We start from the raw sequence: 20,576 nt of genomic DNA, 5'->3' as shown, positions 1-20,576 counted from the left end.
GCCACGAAGAATGGATTTTCTATGCAAAATGGACACACAGTGGACAAAAGCAAATCTTCTTTATATCTATTTAAAGAACTATATAAACTTTATGAGTTTGTGTACATGCAAAACATACAAACTTACAGATTAAGGTGTACATAATGTATGGGTAAAAGTTCAATATTACCCAATGATATTTGGTCTTTGTTTACTTTTCAGCACATCTCGGTTAATCTGTAATTGGTTTGGAAAGACATTGTTCTAAATGTGAACTTTGAGCTATGCAAATGAACCTCATGTTAGAGAGGGGCCATATGGTGGCCACCTCTGACAGCATCAGTCATATTGAATCTGAAAGCCGCCAATTAGCAAATCCCTCCTTCTCAGGAGAGTTAAAAAAGTTTCTCTCTGAGACAAAAGGGGCTTTCGCACCAGAGGAACATTTTCATAGTTCCTAGACCTATTGGTGGAAGTACGGAGATTTTGGCATGTTCACACCTTTAGTGTATGCCGTCACACGTTACGTCATCACACAGTGCCAATAGGATTGGATTAGTTTCATTCATACTTCAGACACGTTATGCTAAGGGTAGTTCCCCATAATGTCGTATCGACGCAGTGCCGACGCAGTCGTAACCTAAGATGGTTTTAATGAAAAAAGTAAAGCAACTTTTAATAAATGTCAAGGTGCCCAATAATTTTGTGTATTTTAGACCACTTTAACATATTTTGATTTCATTTTCGTTTTGAAGAACTGTGACACTGCTAATTAGATTGTTAGTTCCTGTTTTTTCTCTGTCTAGTTTTTTCCCTTAGTTGCTCATTATATTCACATGCCCCTTGTTTAGCCTTCAATTATCTCCTTTGTATTTAAGCCCTGTAAAAAAAAAATATATATAATAATATAATATTTGTAATATCTGCCCTTTTTGTTTATGGCCATTAAAAGAAACAAATTATTTCTATATCAGCCAGAATTGTTCAGGCTTAATTCATAATTAACAGATCAATGTCTTATTGATATTATGTTTTGCAAGTTGTGTAGATAACACTCATAGTGTAAATTCTTGAAGCTGCACTCTATAATCAGTGCTCAATTGTTTGCATAAACAGTGTTCCTATATTAAAGAGATCGTTCACCCAAAAATTAAATTTCTGTCATCATTTACTCACCCTCATGTTTTTTTTTCGAAAACTGTATGACTTTTTTTATTTTTATTTTTGGTGATCTCTTTAACATGAGGATTAAATTCCAACATGTAAGTTATTTACTTTTGATAAACATCTTGGGTTTGATTATACTATATTAGAGGTTATGTACCAGGTGAGGTTTCACGCTATATAGTTTTATTTTAAATCACAGAACAAAAAAAAACTAATTAATTGCATGCGTTCATTTGTTATTTTGATAACACTATTAATATTATAACTTAAAATACTTAAGTCTTAAAGTAAATTTAAACTCTCTCTCTTGTTGAAGTTACTAAACTCTTATTTTCTGTTTTGTAAACGTGTACTACCTCATGACACCTCCGATTAATACACCTTTCATCACACCAATTATACAGACTCATTAAACAATTACACAATTAAACTGTACATTTGATGTTGTTGGCTCGTATTCAGCCAACTATTTTTGGCAGTTTTATCTGGGTGATTTTGAAGTATTTCAGGAGGCGTTCCAGGGAGAAATTCAGACGTCTGTTCTCAGTCTAGCGTTGTAAACTTTTTATGCAGACCGAGAAAGCGGCGATGAAAGAGTCAAGTAGAACCTCACCACACACGGCTCCTACTGAATGATAAGAACTTACTGAAACGTTTCTGAATGATAATTTGCTAAATTTTTTAACTTTACACACGTTTGTTTTATACAATAGCATCTGACTGGCAACAATAGCAACTGAATGGCTACTAACTAATGTTAAAAACAAACAGCGTTGACATTAGTTTACGGTCTTGATCAAATCGAAAATAACGTCATAAAGCATATATACATGAAAAATACGTTCAAAACATTAGAACTTATACAAAATTCAGGCCCATAATGTTTGTACACGTTTGTCGTAGACACAAAATAGCTAGTAGCCGAGTGGTTATAAAGCCAGTGCTGGCATTTGAAAAAAATAAAACACAAGGCTACGTCTGGAATTATACATGCAAATACGTTTAAAACGATAAAGTCTTAGCCTACTTACAGGTTGTGGCCCAACAACTGCTGCCTCTGGTTTTAAAGTCGGAACTGCTTCATGTTTTAGTAACAGTTTCTTGTTGAATCCGGCTTTGAACTCTTGGAGATTCTTGAAGCTGTCTTCTGTAAAATGCGCAGCACAGAGAGCTAAATTATGGTCGTCATTTTCAGGAACATAATCAAACATAAATTGTATCCATTGTTGACGAAGTACAGCGTCCGTGGGAAGCTCGAACACAGACGACCTGACAGCTGGGTGAACACACAACACACTCGACGAGCCGCAGAAATTTGCGCATGCCCTTTTTTGCATTTTCCAGAGGGAGGGTTGATGCAAATTTGTGGGTTAGTGACGTCTAAAATCCAGCTGTAGTCCCAATCGAGTCGTTTTTGTAGGCAATATACTTCCTGATTTTTATAAGATGATATCTCTGCTTACACTAAATTTTCAGCAACATTACACACTATTTAAAATGAAAAAAGTGAAATCGCAATCCCCCCCCAGGTGTGCATATTTTACATCTTTGAATAGGGCTCAGATAGCAGAACTATCCATTTTATACATTTGAGTTCTGCCTCCTCTTGTTAGAAAAAAAAATATTTTGTTAGAACATTGACCCACTGTACCACTTTTTTTGTATATGGTGACATAGGAAGGAATGTGTATTGGTACAGCTCTGTGAGTCACAAGATGATCAGAGTATTGCTGGTCTTTGACAGGACGTGGTGTCCTAGAGACAGGCCAGGCAACGAAGCACAGGTAATCTCTCTCCCCAAGGCCCCTGAGATTTACTGCTTTAGTCTTAGTCTGACTGAATCTTCCTTTTGCTTAAGAAGGGGAGGTTAAGAGATAAGGTGTGTAGAAATCTGAACAAAGAGAGGAAAACAGAGAAGAAAAATATAGACAAAAAGAGAAACAAGGTAGAGACAACCTGTCACTGTGATGACAAATATAAAAGAAAAAACGCTTTCTGCTGCTTCTAATAAAAAATACATCTCAGATGATTTTGAAGGACTTAAGGAAGATAATGTAGCAACCTGTTAGTGGAAATATTGAAAATCTTTTATCTTTTCACAGACTGAACAGTCCAAATCTTCAGTAAAATAAACTGTAAAGCTGTGCTGATCAGAGGAACTTCAGTGACTAGAGGACTTACAGCAGTCAGGAGCTGAGCACACATTCCTCTTGTTGGTTCCCAGGATCTCCAGCTAATAACCCTGAAATTCGAATGATTTTTTAATGTGATTATGTACAGTTTTGGTTAACGGTGAACATACACATATCGTTTTCAGTGGAAGGGATGCTTTTAACTTTTAACTTTTTACTAACTAATGGTTTTATCCCATAATGTAAAAGTAAAAACCCTTCATCCTGTCCGTCAGTTCATCGCAAAGTTTAGCCATACCCTGGGGTTGGCTCACTTTTTTTCTAATCGGTGTGAAAGAGACTCAAATAACATAGTTTGTCTATAACTAAATGACAGTTTTTGTCATACATTTTTGTCATACCAGACATTACATTTATTGCAAATTGTATAGAGTGCGTATTTTAGGTGAATCCCTATAGAATTTGTGAAAAGTATATTTTTTCATAACATAAACACAAAAGAAAAGTCGCTGGAGCAGCTAAGAGCAGACACAGAACGACTGACACAAGCGAGGGAAATAAAAAAGGGAAAAGTTTCAATTCAATTCTATTCAAATCTATTTATAGCGCTTTTCACAATACATATTGTTTGAAAGCAGCTTTACAGAAAATGTATTTCAGAAATGTACATAAAAAAATACAGTTACTTAAGTATTAATTTACGGCATAACATATCACTGGCGTTGAGTCATCTCTTCACAGCCGTTTAGTCATCTCATCGTAGGTGTTCAAGGCAATAAGAAAATGTATAATGTACATACGTTTAAGACAAAAAAAAACAGCGCAAATGATTAGTTAAAAACAGAAAGTTAAAAACATTGCACACACAAAATATATTTTCAAATATATTTTTAAATATATTTCAAAATGCACAATAATTATATATGCTAAAATATATTTCAAAATATATGTACTGAAACATATTTTCCACCAATAATGTTTTGGCCATATTTTTGAAAATACATATATGTATCAGTGTTGTAGTCGAGACCACCTCACTCGAGTCCGAGTCGACACCGAGACCAGAGAGAGTCGAGTCCGAGTCAATACCGAGTCCATAGAGAGTCGAGTCCGAGACCAGAGACGGTTGAGTCCGAGTCGAGACCGAGACCAGTGAGGGTTGATTACCTAATTTACTTTTATTTACTTAGAGAAATCCTTTTTTTTTTTTTTTACTGAATTTACTTAGAGTTTAAAAAATAGGATCAGTTTAGGGTAAAAAGGCCACATAGTAGGTGGTGTTAAAAGTAATTTTATTACAATTTGTCATGCGCAGTTGCGCACTAGAAAATCACCAATCACTGGGCGTGTCAATCAATTTAAAGAAATATTTTATTAACATACATTAATAATCATGAAAAATATTTTTAATTGAACTCGAGTGGACTCGGGAATACTTCCGAGTCCTAAAAAAAAAAATGTTTGAGTACGAGTCAATTCCGAGTCCAAATGGACACGAGTCCATGACAAGACCAAGACCATTAAAATATGGTCTCGAGACCGAGTCCGAGACGAGTCCGAGTCTCGAGTACTACAACACTGATATGTACAGTATATATTACCCACATCACATTTGATTGAATCAGTTCAGTGCAAATCAATGACAGACACGTCAGAAAGACCATAAAATAAACGAAGACCTGCTATAATGACAAATTTGGGGATTATCTGAGGCCACGCCGTGTACTGACGTAGAGTTGGCTCAGTGCAGTTTCCGCAGCGCAGCCTATGAGCGAGCCAGATGCTCAATGTGCTAGCTGCAGCTGAAAATCGTCTTTGCTGCAAATGCGTTTTACACAAAGGCTTTAGTAAATCGAGGAAAAGGAGTTTCTGAAGACATTTGTAGGCTATGATCAGAAAAACTATTAATTAACTATTAACTATTATTTTTTGCACTGGAAAGAACATATTAGATGTCTAATTCTATTGAATAAGTTCGCACAAGGCTACAGATAACTGTTGTGTTATTTTTCTTCGAATGCTATAAGCCAAAGTTTTGAATGTTATTGTATTTAAGTAAAAAAAAAACAAAAAAAACTTATTATAAACTTAACAAATCATTGTTCATTGTTGGCAAAATGATCATGATATCCTTTATATATCTATGTGGTTCCATCTTCCATTGATAAGGCCTACTTTGCTAATCTATAATTTATATTTAGATTTATATGATAATTTATAAATATGTATATATATATTTAAATGTATTTATATAAACCTAATAAGTTGTATTATAATATGCTATATACAATATTCACCAGAAGTCATCATTTCAGGGGTTATTTTTCAAAATTTCCTTTTAGAAACGCTGAGACATGTTTTTTAATTGAGTGAAAAAAAGTAGGCAACTGAGACAGTTCACAGATCCCCTTCGCCTCTGGGCTATGGCCTATTCATTGCTCTTTTTTTGATGTATTAGTTTTTGACTCGTGATCTTATCCCCCTTCGGAACTATATTAACTTCCCGTAAGAGCCACTGGAAGTTTACAGTCAGAAACTGACTTGAAAATCTCAAGTTTGGATACAGTTTAACTCAAGGCTTTGGTCTGTAGGTGTGGGTATGTTTAGAAGGAAGGTACAGCTCCTTCTCTAGGTGCCTGCATCATGTGGAGGTATCTTTAAATGTATAGAATGATTGTAGGTGGGTTTTGTGCCAGTCTCTTGACAAACTTGACAGCTGTTTAATGCCAAACCTAAATCCATCTTAACCAGTGTAAATTATGAATTTTAAGAACGGATAACATGCAAATTTGCTGTAAAGTGTACTGCTTGGGAAAGGGACACTTGCTTTTAAAATGCACCATAGAAAAGTAGAAAGCACAACATCGATTAAAAAAAAGAAATATTTATTGTGCAATAAATTGGCATATTAGAATGATTTCCGAAGGGTCATGTGATACTGGAGACTGGAGTAAGGATGCTGGAAATTCAGCTTTGCATCACAGGAATAAATTATTTTTTTTAAACATTAAAATAAAAAACAGTTATTTTAAATTCTAATGATATTTCACAATATGTTGACTCTATTTTTATCAAAGAAAAGCAGTCTTGGAGAACATTAGTGCTAAAACATTAAAAAACCTTACCAACCCAGGGTTCGTACAAGGTGCTTAAAGTGCTTGAAGTACTTGAATTTGACTTTTTGGAATTTAAGACCTGGAAATCCCTTGAAAACATCCATATTTTTAAAGAGACTCTTAAAGGGATAGTTCACTTTGAAATAATTTTTTGATATGTTTTAGCTTACCTCAAGGGCATCCAAGATGTAAGTGTCTTTTTTTCCACAGTATTTTCCATTTTAAAATTTTTCAGTCAAACCGGTGTTGTCTATCAGTCATATAATGGAGTTTTAGGGGGTCCACCTCAAAGAGCATGCACAGAGAAGTCAAAATTAAACATGATTTAATGACTCTTGAATGTAAGGACACACTGATACAAACTAACAACATAAACAAACGGTACTGCGCATGTGCATTAATCTGGCCCAAACTTAACTTCCAGCAGACAATCCATAACAAGTAAATAACCTTAGTATTAGCTGGTATTTCTTGCCAGTCAAAGAAAATAAATGTTGCTTGGCCAAACTGAAATGTGACACTACTAGACCCGTTGAACAAAAATTGGAGACAAGAATGTTTTTCTACCAATGTGTCTGATTTACCGCAGTGTTAAAAGCTGTGGTGAGCACGGCGGCGGGGTTTTATAAGGTTAACATAGCTCTCCTTATTAGCTAGGCCTCTTACATGCTTGCTAATAACCTTTTTTCAAGGTGGGTCTCCACATTGACAGCATGTTGGATGGATCTGTGCAGCGTTGTTTATGATACTAACCATTCAATACACAGACTGGTCCGCTGTCAGTGTGTTTGCAAGAGAGAGAGAGAGAGAGAGGGTGCGCGAATATGCGCTGCATGCAAATCTGCAGTCAAATGGCTACAACATTTTCCCATCTTAAATTGTTAAAAACACGGAAATCAATATGTGATGGTTAGCGCTGATAATGTGGTGGGCTGCCACTAATAAATGTATGAGAAACACTGTACCAGATATCACTCAGATAAACATAGCTATTTTAATACCGCCATCTCCCTCTTTGTTAGGAAACCTTAACATTTTTATTTTGAAAAAATTAAACAACCTGTTTTTCAACCTTTTTTCATTATGAGTCTTCTCGAATGTGTCAATGTTACATTTCAGCACTTCAGCATGACGTTTCATATTTGTAGAAGTCTCTCCAAATTGTTCCTCAAACCACTCATCCATCGTCATGCCACCTAGTAAATCGAAATGTACTTTAAACATTTTAGCCTTTTTAATTATTACGTTTTTTTCTATGTTTATGTTGATATGTGTGGTTGCTAAGGGTGTTGCTAAGGGCGCAGTGATAAATAGAACCGTTGGGTGAAGCGGTCATAGCCGTGTTTTATCGTGAATAAAGCACAGTTATTGACCAATCAGAATCAAGGATTCGAACTAACCGTTTTATAAATTGGATTAAATATTTGGTATTTCACTGGTCTCTAAACATGGGTACCACTGACCCAATCCTCAGTACTAACCCCTTCAGGAGCTGCTGTTGTCGTCTAAATATGTACTTTGCTTTTCAATGAAAGATCAAATATGATAGACCAATAGAATGAACAGTAACTGAAGCTCATGCAATGCATTTTAGTAGGCTTAATTAAGCATGAAAATAATTGAAAGAATTTTATTTTTGAACAAATTAAGCCAACTAATATGACTTAAATTCTTTTGGTTTATCTACTAATACATTTAGAAATTACTGATGCAGTGAAAATTATGGACCGGTTATGGTTGCGGTATCGGACCTGTTCTGCAAAAAGTGATATTGGTGCATCCCTAACTAAAAATGTTTTGTTTTGGTTTTTTGTTGTTGTTGAAAAATACAATTGTTTCATGCTAAATCAACGCTGCAGCCCATCTTAGATATAGAGCTATTTCTAATGGCTATGAGCATGATGTTGAGTATATATAATACAACTTTCATTCTTTAGGTCAATCATATATGAATGGAAAAATAATCAGTTTCAATTAAGGGGATTTCCCATGCCTGACTGTGCTGGTCAATGGATTGATATCTATGAAGTGAAACATCAGATACCATATATATGTAATTTGAGTAAAAAAATAAAATAAAATAAAATAAAAATAATAATAAAGATATTGTTTGATAAGTGCTGATTGAAGTCCTTGAAATCCAAAAAAGAAGTCCTTGAAAGTCCTGGAATTTGTCTGTCTGCACTGAGTCTCTACGAACCCTGCCAACCCCATTTGGTTCTTATTTTCATTCGGTTTTTTTTATTATTATCATTATTTAAAATGATTTTCTCTATAAATTTCTGATAAATGGGAGCCCTGCTAGGTGATTTTGTGTTTGTGCAGTTTTACTTCTCTATACTTTGGAGACAGAACCTGACTTTGTAAACATGTGGGCATGTGCTCGTTTAGGAAACTAATTCAGTTTTTTTAATACTATAATTGCAAAGAGGTTTTTTTTATGGGTAGGACTGTGGGTATGTCTGTAGTCATTATAATTATATTAGCTTATATAAGATCAATTTAAATCTATGATATGTTTTCTTGTACATACCGGTAGTTTAGTAAATATGTGTATGTCTGTGTATTGAGCATTAAACAGTCAGATTAGATAAATGCATGAACTGATGAAGAATATTAATGACTTTATACATATTTATATAATCACATGCATTAACTCTATGACAGCCCCAGTAAAAAATATTTTATCTTGATTTTAAGAATATTGATGAGTAAGGGTGAAAAAAAAAAAAAAAACCTAACTGATTTCATAGCTTTGGCTTAAATTTACAGCATTAAGTATTGTTTTGTATGCTGGGACAAGCACGGGATGTTGGATTCCTGGTCGCCGGCATGGGATGTTGGTTGCTGGTTTGCCGGTCCCCAACATGGGATGTTGGTGTACTGGTGGACCAGTTGTCTTTTGCGTGCTCCTAGCAAGACCACATGACAACTTGCGTAGGTGTTACATACCAAGACAATTATCCAATTCATTTTAGATGAGAAACAGAAAAGAAATACACATGCTGCAGGTTACATGTTTATTGGTAAAGAGAAAAGTCCTCAGTGTTAAATGAACACAGCTCAGTTTTCATATGGTCCTTTTCACAATTTCTATTACATTTTGAATTTGGGGTTTTCATAAGTAAGCCATAATCATCAAAATTATATCAAATAAAAGCTTAAAATATCTCACTTGGCATGTAATGAGTCTATATAATATATTAGTTTCACATTTTAAGTTGAATTACTGAAATACACAAACTTTTGCCCGATATTCTAATTTTTGAGTTTCACCTGTATCACCTCTATCACCCTGCCTATTTTGCGTTTTTCAGTATGTTAGAATGTAGCATGTCTTTTTCTGTTTGTAGGTCTCTCCTACAGCTTTTTGTTTTAGTTTTTTTGGCTCACTATAGCTGATCATTTTTATATAGTTTACATATTTGATTCTCTGCTAAGTATATAATTATTGTTTCTAGAATAGCCTCTGAAGATGAACAGAATTAAGAGATTTAGTTCGAACATACTGCATATTAAATAGGTACCACGTTAAAGAGCAGCAGAACATTTTTTTTTCCATTGTAAAATCAACACTTTCAAAGCAGAGACTTTTTTGGCTTATAATCACAAATCTCACAAATGGTTCTGCAAATCAGTTCATGCCTATGTTTTAAACACTTTAAAGACTGAAAACTTATAGCATCCAGTTATGTTATGCAGAAAAGTCCCCGAACTGTTCCTAGGTTCCCCAAAAGTCCCACAAATCTGTCATTTTTGCTTAAAGTTCACATCAGTCAAAACTTTTTTTTTTTTTTTAACAGATTCTGAGATGAGCCCAGAATGCCAAAACTCGGAAACAAAACATTTTCTCTCAAATAGCGGTAAACTGTTCACTTATCTGGGTCATTCGCAATTGAATGCCGGCTTCTCAGTCATCTGTTAAGTTTTAACACATTCACCTCATTCCTCCAGTAACTTTTCCCAGTCTGAGAGGATTTTGTCAGCAAGTATTCATACACCTTCAGAGAAACACCATTGAATAACTTCACATTCTTTTTTTTTAAAGTTTTAGGTTCACCCAAAAGAGTCACACAGTTTCACTTTAGAGATAAAGTGACGTTGCATCTTCTCTCATGGGTGGACTTAACCATAAGTCCATATCCAGTACTCTTAAGGTAGTTTAAATTGTCACCTGAAGCCATCGCTGTGCAAAGCTGATTTGCACGATTGGTATCTATTTCCGTAGACTGAAAGTTAACATTACAGAATATGTAAAATATTAGGTCTTTCTTATAATTTTCAGCCCGTCTACAGCCTATTTGAAGCTGAATCAAACTCAGACATAAATTTTAGATCTCAGTTACTGAAGACAAAACAAAACTGCAAATTAAGGTACAGGAGACAGTGTTTTTGTGGTATTTGCCATCTACATTATATTTTTATTGTATTTGCTGGGATGGCAGGTCTTTTGAAGAGACAAGCACAGTGGTGGAGTCTTTGGCACTTTGCCACGCAAACCCATAGGCTTTTGGTAAAGCACCTCAGGATAAAGTTGTAATCCTGTAACTCTCTCCCCTTTTCTGTTGCTTTACCACATTTCATATTAGACCACAAGCAGAGAAGCTCCGGTCTCTCGTCAGCAAAATTGGAGCCTCCTTTTTGTGGGGATCTGAGAGAGCTGGGAGTAATTTTCACTTGAGTTTGTCCCCTTGAGAAGAGCTTTTTAAGGCATTTAAATAAGTGGCCTCACAAATGATTCATTTTTTTTCTTCATAGAGGCTGGGGGGGGGGGGGGGGGGGTTGTAATGCACCATTTAAGTCTGTGAGTTGTAAATCATCTCAAACGATAGTCTTTCATTCCTCACCCTAACGCTGCCCATTGAATAATGAGCATCTCTGATTTATAATTCTGAGTGGGGACCATGTGTTAAGTATCATAACCACAGGCAGAAGCAAAACTGTTGCTACTGTAGCAACTAATTAAAGCGCAGTACTCTCCCTCTCTCCCTCTCTCTCTCAGACACACACACAGACACACACACGCATATTTACATCTTCATTTAATGCACTTTATTAGCAGCAGCCTTGGAATGCAGATGGTTTTACTCTGTTGCGCATAGTTAAAAGAGGGAGGAAGACGGGCGTTTCTGGTGAAAGAATGCACATCCGCAAAAATGAGCTGAACGACAAAAGTTTTCATTCTTGAATGTCTGTAGTACTGCTCCATGTTTATAAAATACATCAATGCAGTTACGCTAATCCTGTCAGGTCGTTTGTTGTAGTGTCAGCCGGGGGAAAAGCACATTGTCTCAGGTGTGTTTTGCAGCCAGCAATCTTTCTTTGTGCTGACTTGCAGAAGATAATGTGGCATAGAGACTACCGGTTGCAATGCAGGTTTTATTCTCTGTTGTATAATAGAGATATTCATGAGCAGAAATAGGATCATACCAGCCTCATTATTCAGAGACCACCTGGTTCATTGGCTTCTAAATAATATGTGCTAGATAAAATAAAGATGTGTCTGAGATTGATATTGTGTTTTTGTGCAGGTTGAATTTACAAAGCAATACTCCCACTCTGTTTATTACAGCATGTTGTTTTTGTTCTGTGCCGCAGCCCGCAAGCTGAGAAAGATTGGACAGGTGAAAGGTCCGGATGAGGTCGGCTCCGTTCAGGGCCCGTCAGAGAGTGCCCAGTGCCTGTCGCCCAAGCCCTGCTTGACGTTCCACTCGCAGCTGATCTTCCTGAACATCCTGGAGGCCATCGAGCCAGAGGTGGTGAACGCCGGCCACGATCACGCTCAGCCTGACTCGGCTGCTGCTCTCCTCACCAGCCTTAACGAGTTGGGAGAGAGGCAACTTGTCAAGGTAGTAAAATGGGCCAAAGGACTTCCAGGTAATTTTAGCATGTCAAATTGTGTAATAACTCATTTCAGTTTCAGCTTCATTTCAATTTTGCTTTTTGGATTGGATTTTTTTTTATCTATTAGTTTATTTTCAAATATATCAATAAGTTAATACAATAATTTAAATGCACCTTCTAAAAAAAGGTCAGGATGTCATAATGAAAAATTCTTTGAACAATTAAAAAACATTTTAACAACACTGCTTATAATTATTTGCTATGTATGAAGACCGTGATTAGTTGATTGTCCAAGAAGGAAAACAATTGTGATTTTAAGTATAGGGTCTATTTAAGCCTTCACTTACACACACACACACACACACACACACACATTATATATGTGTATATAAATCCTTTTTTTATTTACCATGCTGTTAATTTCCTGTATAAGGTATTTGATTGGCTTAGAATGATTAAAAAAATTGTTCCACTCTTTTCAGTTACACTGATTGCTGGCATGTCTATTTAAGTGGTGGTTTGAATGTTGGTTTTAATGTAACAAACATGGAATCAAAACCAAGTAGGACGAGAAAGCCCGACTGGGCAGAGGAACAGTGTTTACTGTTAGCCCAGTTAGTGGATGAACACAAGGCCATCATTAAAGGATTAGTTCACTTTTGAAAAAAACTTTTGCTGATAATTTACTCACCCCCATGTCATCCAAGATCTCCATGTCTTTCTTTCCTCAGTCGAAAAGAAATTTAAGTTTTTGATGAAAACATTCCAGGATTTTTCTCCATATAATGGACTTACATGGGAACCAGGCGGTTCAAGGTCGAAAAGAGAGTTAATAACAGTTTCAGATGCAGCTTCAAATGTCTTTAAACAACACCAGACGATGAATAAGGGTCTTATCATGCGAAACGATCGGTTATTTCAAAACTTATTCCAAAAATGTAACTTTTCTAAGGACAATTGCTAGCCTTGCTCTATTCTGTGAGGCGCGTTTGCAACGTCACGTAATACGTAATTACGTTCAAAAGGTCACGGGCGACGTAGCCGGGAGTACAGAATCAAAATCGTCCGACATCGTTGTTTTACCTTTTAATTCCTTTTTTGTAAACGCCGTTTGAGTTAGTTTGCACGTTCAACCTATGCGTTCAACTTGTAAACACTCTGACTCTGTACTTCTGGCTACGTCGCCCGTGACCTTTTGAACGTAATTACGTATTACGTGACGTTACAAAACGCGCCTCACAGAATAGAGCAAGGCTAGCATTTGTCCTTAGAAAAGTTACATTTTTTGGAATAAGCTTTGAAATAACCGATCGTTTCGCATGATAAGACCCTTATTCATCGTCTGGTGTTGTTTAAAGACATTTGAAGCTGCATCTGAAACTGTTGTCGTTTGGACCTCGGACCGTCTGGTTCCCATGTAAGTCCATTATATGGAGACAAATCCTGGAATGTTTTCATCAAAAACCTTCATTTCTTTTCGACTGAGGAAAGAAAGACATGGACATCTTGGATGACATGGGGGTGAGTAAATTATCAGCAAAAGTTTTTTCAAAAGTGAACTAATCCTTTAAAGGAAAATTTGGGCCGGGTGTAAATCTATAGCATCTTATTCTCACTGTCATCCATTGTCTGCAACACATTTCTTCTCCATCTTCATCTTTCTGCCATTTTCTCCACTGCTAAAGAAACTCTTAAAAGTCCTCACCCATACTCCTAACACTTTTGACCTTAAGACCTTTTTTAAGGGTTAAGATACTTTCTGAACTTTACTTACATTTGGACTTTTCTTTAATTTTAAGAGTAAACGCCCACATTTCTAAGAATTTTCTTAGAATTTTGTCACTAGGAGCTACTCTTTGCACTAAGATACTTTATGAATACGGGCCCTGATCTTTTGACTTTTAATGACAAGGTAATGTTAGTTCAAGTTGTAAAATGTCCTGTGATGTACAATATCTATTCGATGTGTAATGAAATTATTACTTTTTACTGTCTTAAAAAAAACATGAAACCATTATAAATACAAAGAGTACATAAAAAAAAACTCACTTAAAAAAGATCCTGCCTGTTAATTCATGTCGGGACATCAGTCGAGTATTTTTTTCACAGTGATTTAATTATGGTTTTATTTCCAATTGAAAGGCTTAAAGAGTACGTGTTGTGTAATCTACTTCCCTCTAATGGCTTTGATAAAGGGCGTTTTTGAAAAGCAAAGGCTGACTTCAATCCTATGTAAAATGTGCCGACGGCAAACTATCAAATACTGAAAGAAAAATAGCAGGAGGGAAAGAGGTGTGTCTTGACACAAAACATTTTTTGAACCTCATTGTGTGACAGTGTGTGATGGAATTAGGTTGATGTGATTGGTTGCGGTTTTCCAGTGTCCTTTAATTGATAGCAGTAATAAAACTGAAATGCATTTTAATCTGCACTGAAGCTAATGGTGAATCTGTTCAGAGAAAAGTGGCATCAAGTTTTAGCCCAGGAACGTGCAGCATGTTTTGCGCTTTGTTTCCTGACAGCAGTGCATTTGCTGCTTGGTCTTCTACAAACTCGTTTTGTTTGGTTCAAGTGGATGCACTAAAAATAGGCATGCACGAGTAAAGTCAAATTAAGTCTGATTCATAGCTTGAGTTGGTGGAATTGAAAGGAGTCGTAAATGAAGTTAATATCACGCAGGCAGCTGACAAACTGTGAGCCATAGGCATCAAACACAAACCACAAATATCTCTCCCATCTCTCAGGTTTCCGTAACCTGCATGTGGATGATCAGATGACAGTCATACAACACACTTGGATGGGAGTGATGGTCTTTGCTCTGGGTTGGAGATCCTACAAGAACGCTAATGCGCGGATGCTGTATTTCGCTCCAGACCTGGTCTTCAATGAGTCAGTCTTTTTCTCTTTTATATCCACTGTGCCCTTATTTGCCTGTTTTCTTTTGTGTCCGGCACCCATCTGCGTTTTGCATTGCCTCCTCCTTCTATCTCCTCTCTCTCTCTCTCTCTCTCTCTCATTCCTATCCTTCTTCTGTCCATTTGTTCATCTTGTAAATGTACTAATCCATCTTTTCTCAAACTCATTTTTCTTTCATTTCTCCTTAGCGGCCCACTCTCTGCCTTATTCCATCTCTTTATCTTCCCCCTCTCTCTCTCTCTCTCTCTCTCTCTCACTGTCGAGCAGGTACATATCTTGTACTTCATGCACACAATAACAGTCCATCGTGGAGACTTCCAAGATTCATTTATAATTTACAGCTGGCTTATTATGGTGTGGAGGATCTTTGTCACAAACACAATCCCTGGAGAGATTGGATTTTTTGGGGAGCATACATGCTCTCAATGGCCTTTTTCACCAATATCTGAAATAGAACACTTCCTTACTAAATGCATCATGGCCATATCCCTTACCAGTACTGCCGACAGGAATTGTGTTTTAGGCATGAAATATATTTAATTTAGTTGGAGATTTAGGAGTCATTATATGACTTTATTCATATAGTAATTAGCGGATAGAAAGTTCTTTCAATCTGAAATTGCCAGATGTTTCTTTGTTTGCTTCCCTTTCTGTGTCTGTGTATTAATCTGCCCTTGTCTGTCAGTCGTAGGATGCATATCTCCAGCATGTACGAGCACTGTATTCAGATGAAGCACCTCTCACAGGAGTTTGTGCTGCTGCAGGTCACACAGGAAGAGTTCCTCTGCATGAAGGCCCTCCTCCTCTTCAGCATCAGTGAGTCTACTTCTGTGTCTGTTTCTGTATGTTCACACACACAGATACTCTTAGAAATTAACAACTAATGACTATATTCATGCTAGATAAACTTTGAAATGAGCTGAGTCTGACAAATAGCCAGTTGTAAACACTTAAAATGTCTTTAATCAGCATCTTGAAAAAGTGGCCTTGGCCTGACCCACCTCAGAGAGCTTCTAGACCAGGAGTACTCAAGTACAGTTCCAAAAGGTCCACACGTTTAAGATAAAAAGATGAACCATTTAAATCGGATGTTTTATTATTATTTTTTTTTTGACACCTATGCGTATGGCACATAGAAGCCTTGGGACTGAGAAACTATACTGGGGGTGCAGGGTGTCACAGTTATGGAATTTTATATTCTGTTTTGTTTTGTTCCTGTCTCTGCTCAGTTCAATTTTGTTTTCTTGGTCACTGATTATCTCCTCGTTTGTTTCTATTACAAATAATTATCACCTGTCAGTCATTATGTTTGTCTTGTATTTAAACTCACTGTTTTGTTTAGTCCCTTGTCGGTTTTTTGTATGTTTGTTGGTTTAAATGGAGGTTGGAGCAGGCTTCACTCAAAGTGTATACCTCAAATTGTTTTAAGAGTGCTGGCCTAATAATGACAATGCATGTATGGAAGAGAGAGGCCGCACTTTGCATATACAGTTTTATTATACACAAACGCGTTTCGGCGCGTGCCTGAAACGCGTTTGTGTATAATAAAACTGTATATGCAAAGTGCGGCCTCTCTCTTCCATATATGTTTGTTGGTTTGCCATTCCTCCTAAGTTTTCCTGTGTGTTCCTGAATATTATGATGTTTAAATACAATCTGTTCTGAGTTACTATTTTTTTCTCATTGTGTATGCCGCAGACCAGCCTGTCACGCAGGGTTTACCTCTTAACCTTCTGGGGTCTGAGGTGTTTTCTGGGCCCTGGAGGTGAACTGACATGCTCTGACGTTTATGCTTTTTTCTGATACTTGACATTTTCATGGCTAGAGTCTGATTACACTGTATTCAGTACAGACTCTGCTACACTAATATGTCAGCAGCATGTATGTAAAGGTTTTTCGTTTTGAGATAATGACGTTTATGTGTGACTTGTGAAAAAACTAAAAAACATTGTCACTGAAATAAGGTCATGAAACCCATACTAATTATTTTTGTATTGTATTACATAGCCTAGAATATTTGCTTCAAAACAATGTGAAAATCATTCTGACTACTCAGATAAGACAATATATTCATTTAAAATTTGTAAGACATGTTTTGCGTAAGAAAGCTGTATGCTGGGAAGCGTTACCCCCTCATTAATATTGATATATTTGACACCTGAGAAAGACAAAGACCCTCCCCTAATGACCCTATTAGGTGATATCATTATGAGGAGCCTTGCACAAAGAATGAGGAGAGACTTAAAGAATGGCTTTTAGATTGTTTGGATTTATTTACAACACAACATAATCCAAAGATAAACAACAAATGACAAACAAGCACATTAGTAAACACACTGATCTAAAGACAGATGCTCCAAACTATGAAACATTATTCTTACCATATTATGTATCTACGTGTGAGCAGATATCCACAAACACAGTATTTAACAGGGATGTCCCGATCAGGTTTTTTTGCCCTCGAGTCCGAGTCATTTGATTTTGAGTATCTGCGATACCGAGTCCCGATCCGATACTTCTATAATATATACAAAAAAGAATAAAGAAGAGCGAAAAAACAGATGCAGATTCCAAGATGTTCCTTATTTTTAATTTAATTCGCCTTATTTTAACATTTGACAACATGTTAACAAAAAGAGCACTTCTGTGAGGTAGCTTGAACAGTCAGGTAATAAACATAAATTCTTCACTTTTGGACTTTAGTGCAAAAGTATATATAAAAAAAGTCTAATATAAAAACAAATGGCACTCAATCATTACGATCATTTGTTCTATTGTCTGTGAGGTCCCCCGGCTTCACACAATCAAGGGACATTTTTCTCTCCTCTTAAAACTCTCCAGCAGCGTGAGCTGACTCATCTTCGGCTGCTATGGCAATGTTGTTGTCATGAACTTTATAATGTTGAGCATAAATATTCTCATAAAGACACAGTCAGAAGTATTGACAGCAAAATAGACCACAGAAGACCACCTTATTTCAGAAACTTTCATTTTTCGTTTTTTCAATAACCACGCTTAAACAATATTCTCTCAAAAATACAAACAACATGTTGCTCACATATTATGGTAGCCCTGTTTCTGCTAAATATAGTGTAATTTCACCTGTGCCATTAATAGTTTTGAGATGCCCTGATAAAGGACCCCAAATACACCCTAGACCTCAGAGGGTTAATTCTATTTTGTTAGTTTGAAGTAATTTTGTTTTGTGTTTCAAGTAGTTAATTAAATTATGTTTGGTACGATGCAGTATATATTTTTAGGTAAATATTTTTGTTATGAGGAAGGTTTTATTTTGTATTTACCTTTCTTTTTTTTTTCTTTTTTTTTTCTTTCTTTTTTTTTTTGGTAAAGGCTATTGAGTCTATTTATCAGTGGCGAAAGTGTCAGAGAAGTCAGATTTGCCCAGCCATAGTAACATCATGGTCTGCTGACATTAGTGGGTTTTTTTTTTTTTTTTGCTTTGTTATTTTGTTAAAGAGGGGAGATTTATTTATTTTTTGAGGCCGGTTTAATTTTTGTTAGTTTCAGTTAACTTCTTAATAACTTTCTTAACTATCTTAAATTTTTAAATGGACTTTATTTGGAAATTACCTTCATTATATCTCCCCCTGTATGTAATTTTTCTTAGGAAGAAATAAATCTTGTTATTTGCTTACTATCTGTCCTGCCTGTTCTTGGCCACACCATCACGGCATCGATGCAGGAGATGCTGAGGACTCGCCACCTCACTCTCTTAAATACGAAGAGCTGGTGGAGGTTGTGACTCACGTTGTCGCCAGATTAAACATTGACTGGCGAAACTAGTTCCCTCATTGAAGGCCTCCTTGGGAGATTCCGGTCAGCAGGGACCCCAGACAAGGGGCTCAATTCTTTACACCCTGCAAGATCGGAGCTCGTTGATTCCGACCTCTCAACCGAAGGTGTTGAGACCATTTTTACTTCCTCCACAAGGAATATGTATGCCTTGAAGTGGGAAGTGTTCACTTCTTGGTGCAGTGGTTATCAGCTGGACCCAGTTAACTGCCCTGTTGGTACAGTGCTGGAGTTCCTGCAAGAGTGATTCACTGCAGGGTTATCCCACCCACCTTTAAGTTTTATGTGGCGGCTATGTCTACTTAGCACATTTCTTTGGATGTAATGTCTATAGGGAGAGTAAGTATTCTCCCTATGTAATGTCTATAGAGAGAGTACAGTAAGTTAACCTTTTGGTAAGATGTTTCCTCTGTGGCACATTAAGGCTGAGGCCTGCCGTACGTTCTAGGGTACCGGCTTGGGATCTGGCTGTGGTGCTCCAAGGCCTGTCCATGTCTTCTTTTAGAGCCTATTGAAGCTGACTCTTAAAGCGTTGTTCCTCCATGTCATTATGTCTCTTAAAAGAATAGGAGACAAGCCCTGTCAGTTGCCCCTCACTAATGTAGTTAGATGTGCTCCAGAAGAAAGAAATCTGCTTTGTCCAGTTTGGGCATTAGATGCTTTTGTCCGCAGAGCTGCCCAGTGGCATAAATGTCAGTAAGTAAACACACAAAACTATTTTATTTTAATGTTTTAATGAAAACATTTCTATTTCTGCAGTTCCAGTGGAGGGGCTGAAGAGTCAGAAGTATTTTGATGAGCTGCGTCTGACATATATAAACGAGCTTGATCGTTTAATCAACTATGGCAGGAAGAGCAACTGTGCCATGCGCTTCCAACAGCTGACCCGAATGATGGACTCACTGCAACCAGTAAGTAACACGCATACATGCAATCACATACACATAGATAAACACGCACACACACGCACACACACATACTGTACAGAGACAGCCCATGCATAAAATTCATTAGTGTGTTACATGCATTACTGGCCCCATGATGCAGTTACGTTCAAATGTTTGGGGTCAGTTATATTAATTAATAGCTTTAATTGATCAAAAGTGACTGTAAAGCCTTTTACATAGTTACAAAACAGTTATATTTTTAAAAAATGCTTTCGTGGTTTCTACAAAAATATAAAGTAGCACAACGATTTTCACCATTGATAATAATAACAAGAAATGTTTCATGAGCACCAAATCAGCATATTAGAATGGTTTCTGAAACATAACGTGGCACTGAAGACTGTAGTAATGATGCTGAAAATACAGCTTTACCCATCACAGGAATACAATTTAAAATATATTGAAATATTTACTTTTACTTGTAATACTATTATATAATTATTTTCACTGTATTAAATAAGTCATTATTTGACCAAATAAAGCTTTGGTGAGCATAAGGGACCTCTTTTAAAACAAAAAAAAATCTATTACGGTGAATTACAGGCGAATTCACATTTTATTTGTTAACAAGTTGTAATCCAGTTATCCAGTGCCCTGCCTTGTATTTAAATTAAGTCACTGTCAATGGGTCTCATTCATTAATAATTGTGTGTATTATTTCG

The 20,576-nt window shown here is 36.5% G+C and overlaps 1 protein-coding gene across 1 annotated transcript in view; it reads left to right on the top strand.

Annotated features, from left to right (window-relative positions):
• Window positions 1-20,576, top strand: part of ar (androgen receptor) — a 67,318-nt gene that overhangs the window by 43,511 nt on the left and 3,231 nt on the right. The window contains exons 4-7 of the mRNA XM_039650027.2: window positions 11,993-12,271; window positions 14,983-15,127; window positions 15,840-15,970; window positions 19,727-19,878. Coding sequence (XP_039505961.1) covers window positions 11,993-12,271; window positions 14,983-15,127; window positions 15,840-15,970; window positions 19,727-19,878 — 707 coding nt within the window. The remainder of the gene's footprint in view (window positions 1-11,992; window positions 12,272-14,982; window positions 15,128-15,839; window positions 15,971-19,726; window positions 19,879-20,576) is intronic.

This window comes from Pimephales promelas, chromosome 4 (genome assembly GCF_988280905.1).
Source record: "Pimephales promelas chromosome 4, fPimPro1.hap1.1, whole genome shotgun sequence".
Taxonomy (NCBI): Eukaryota; Metazoa; Chordata; class Actinopteri; order Cypriniformes; family Leuciscidae; genus Pimephales; species Pimephales promelas.
Note: the sequence above shows the minus strand (reverse complement) of the source record. Positions and strands in the feature narration are given on the sequence as shown.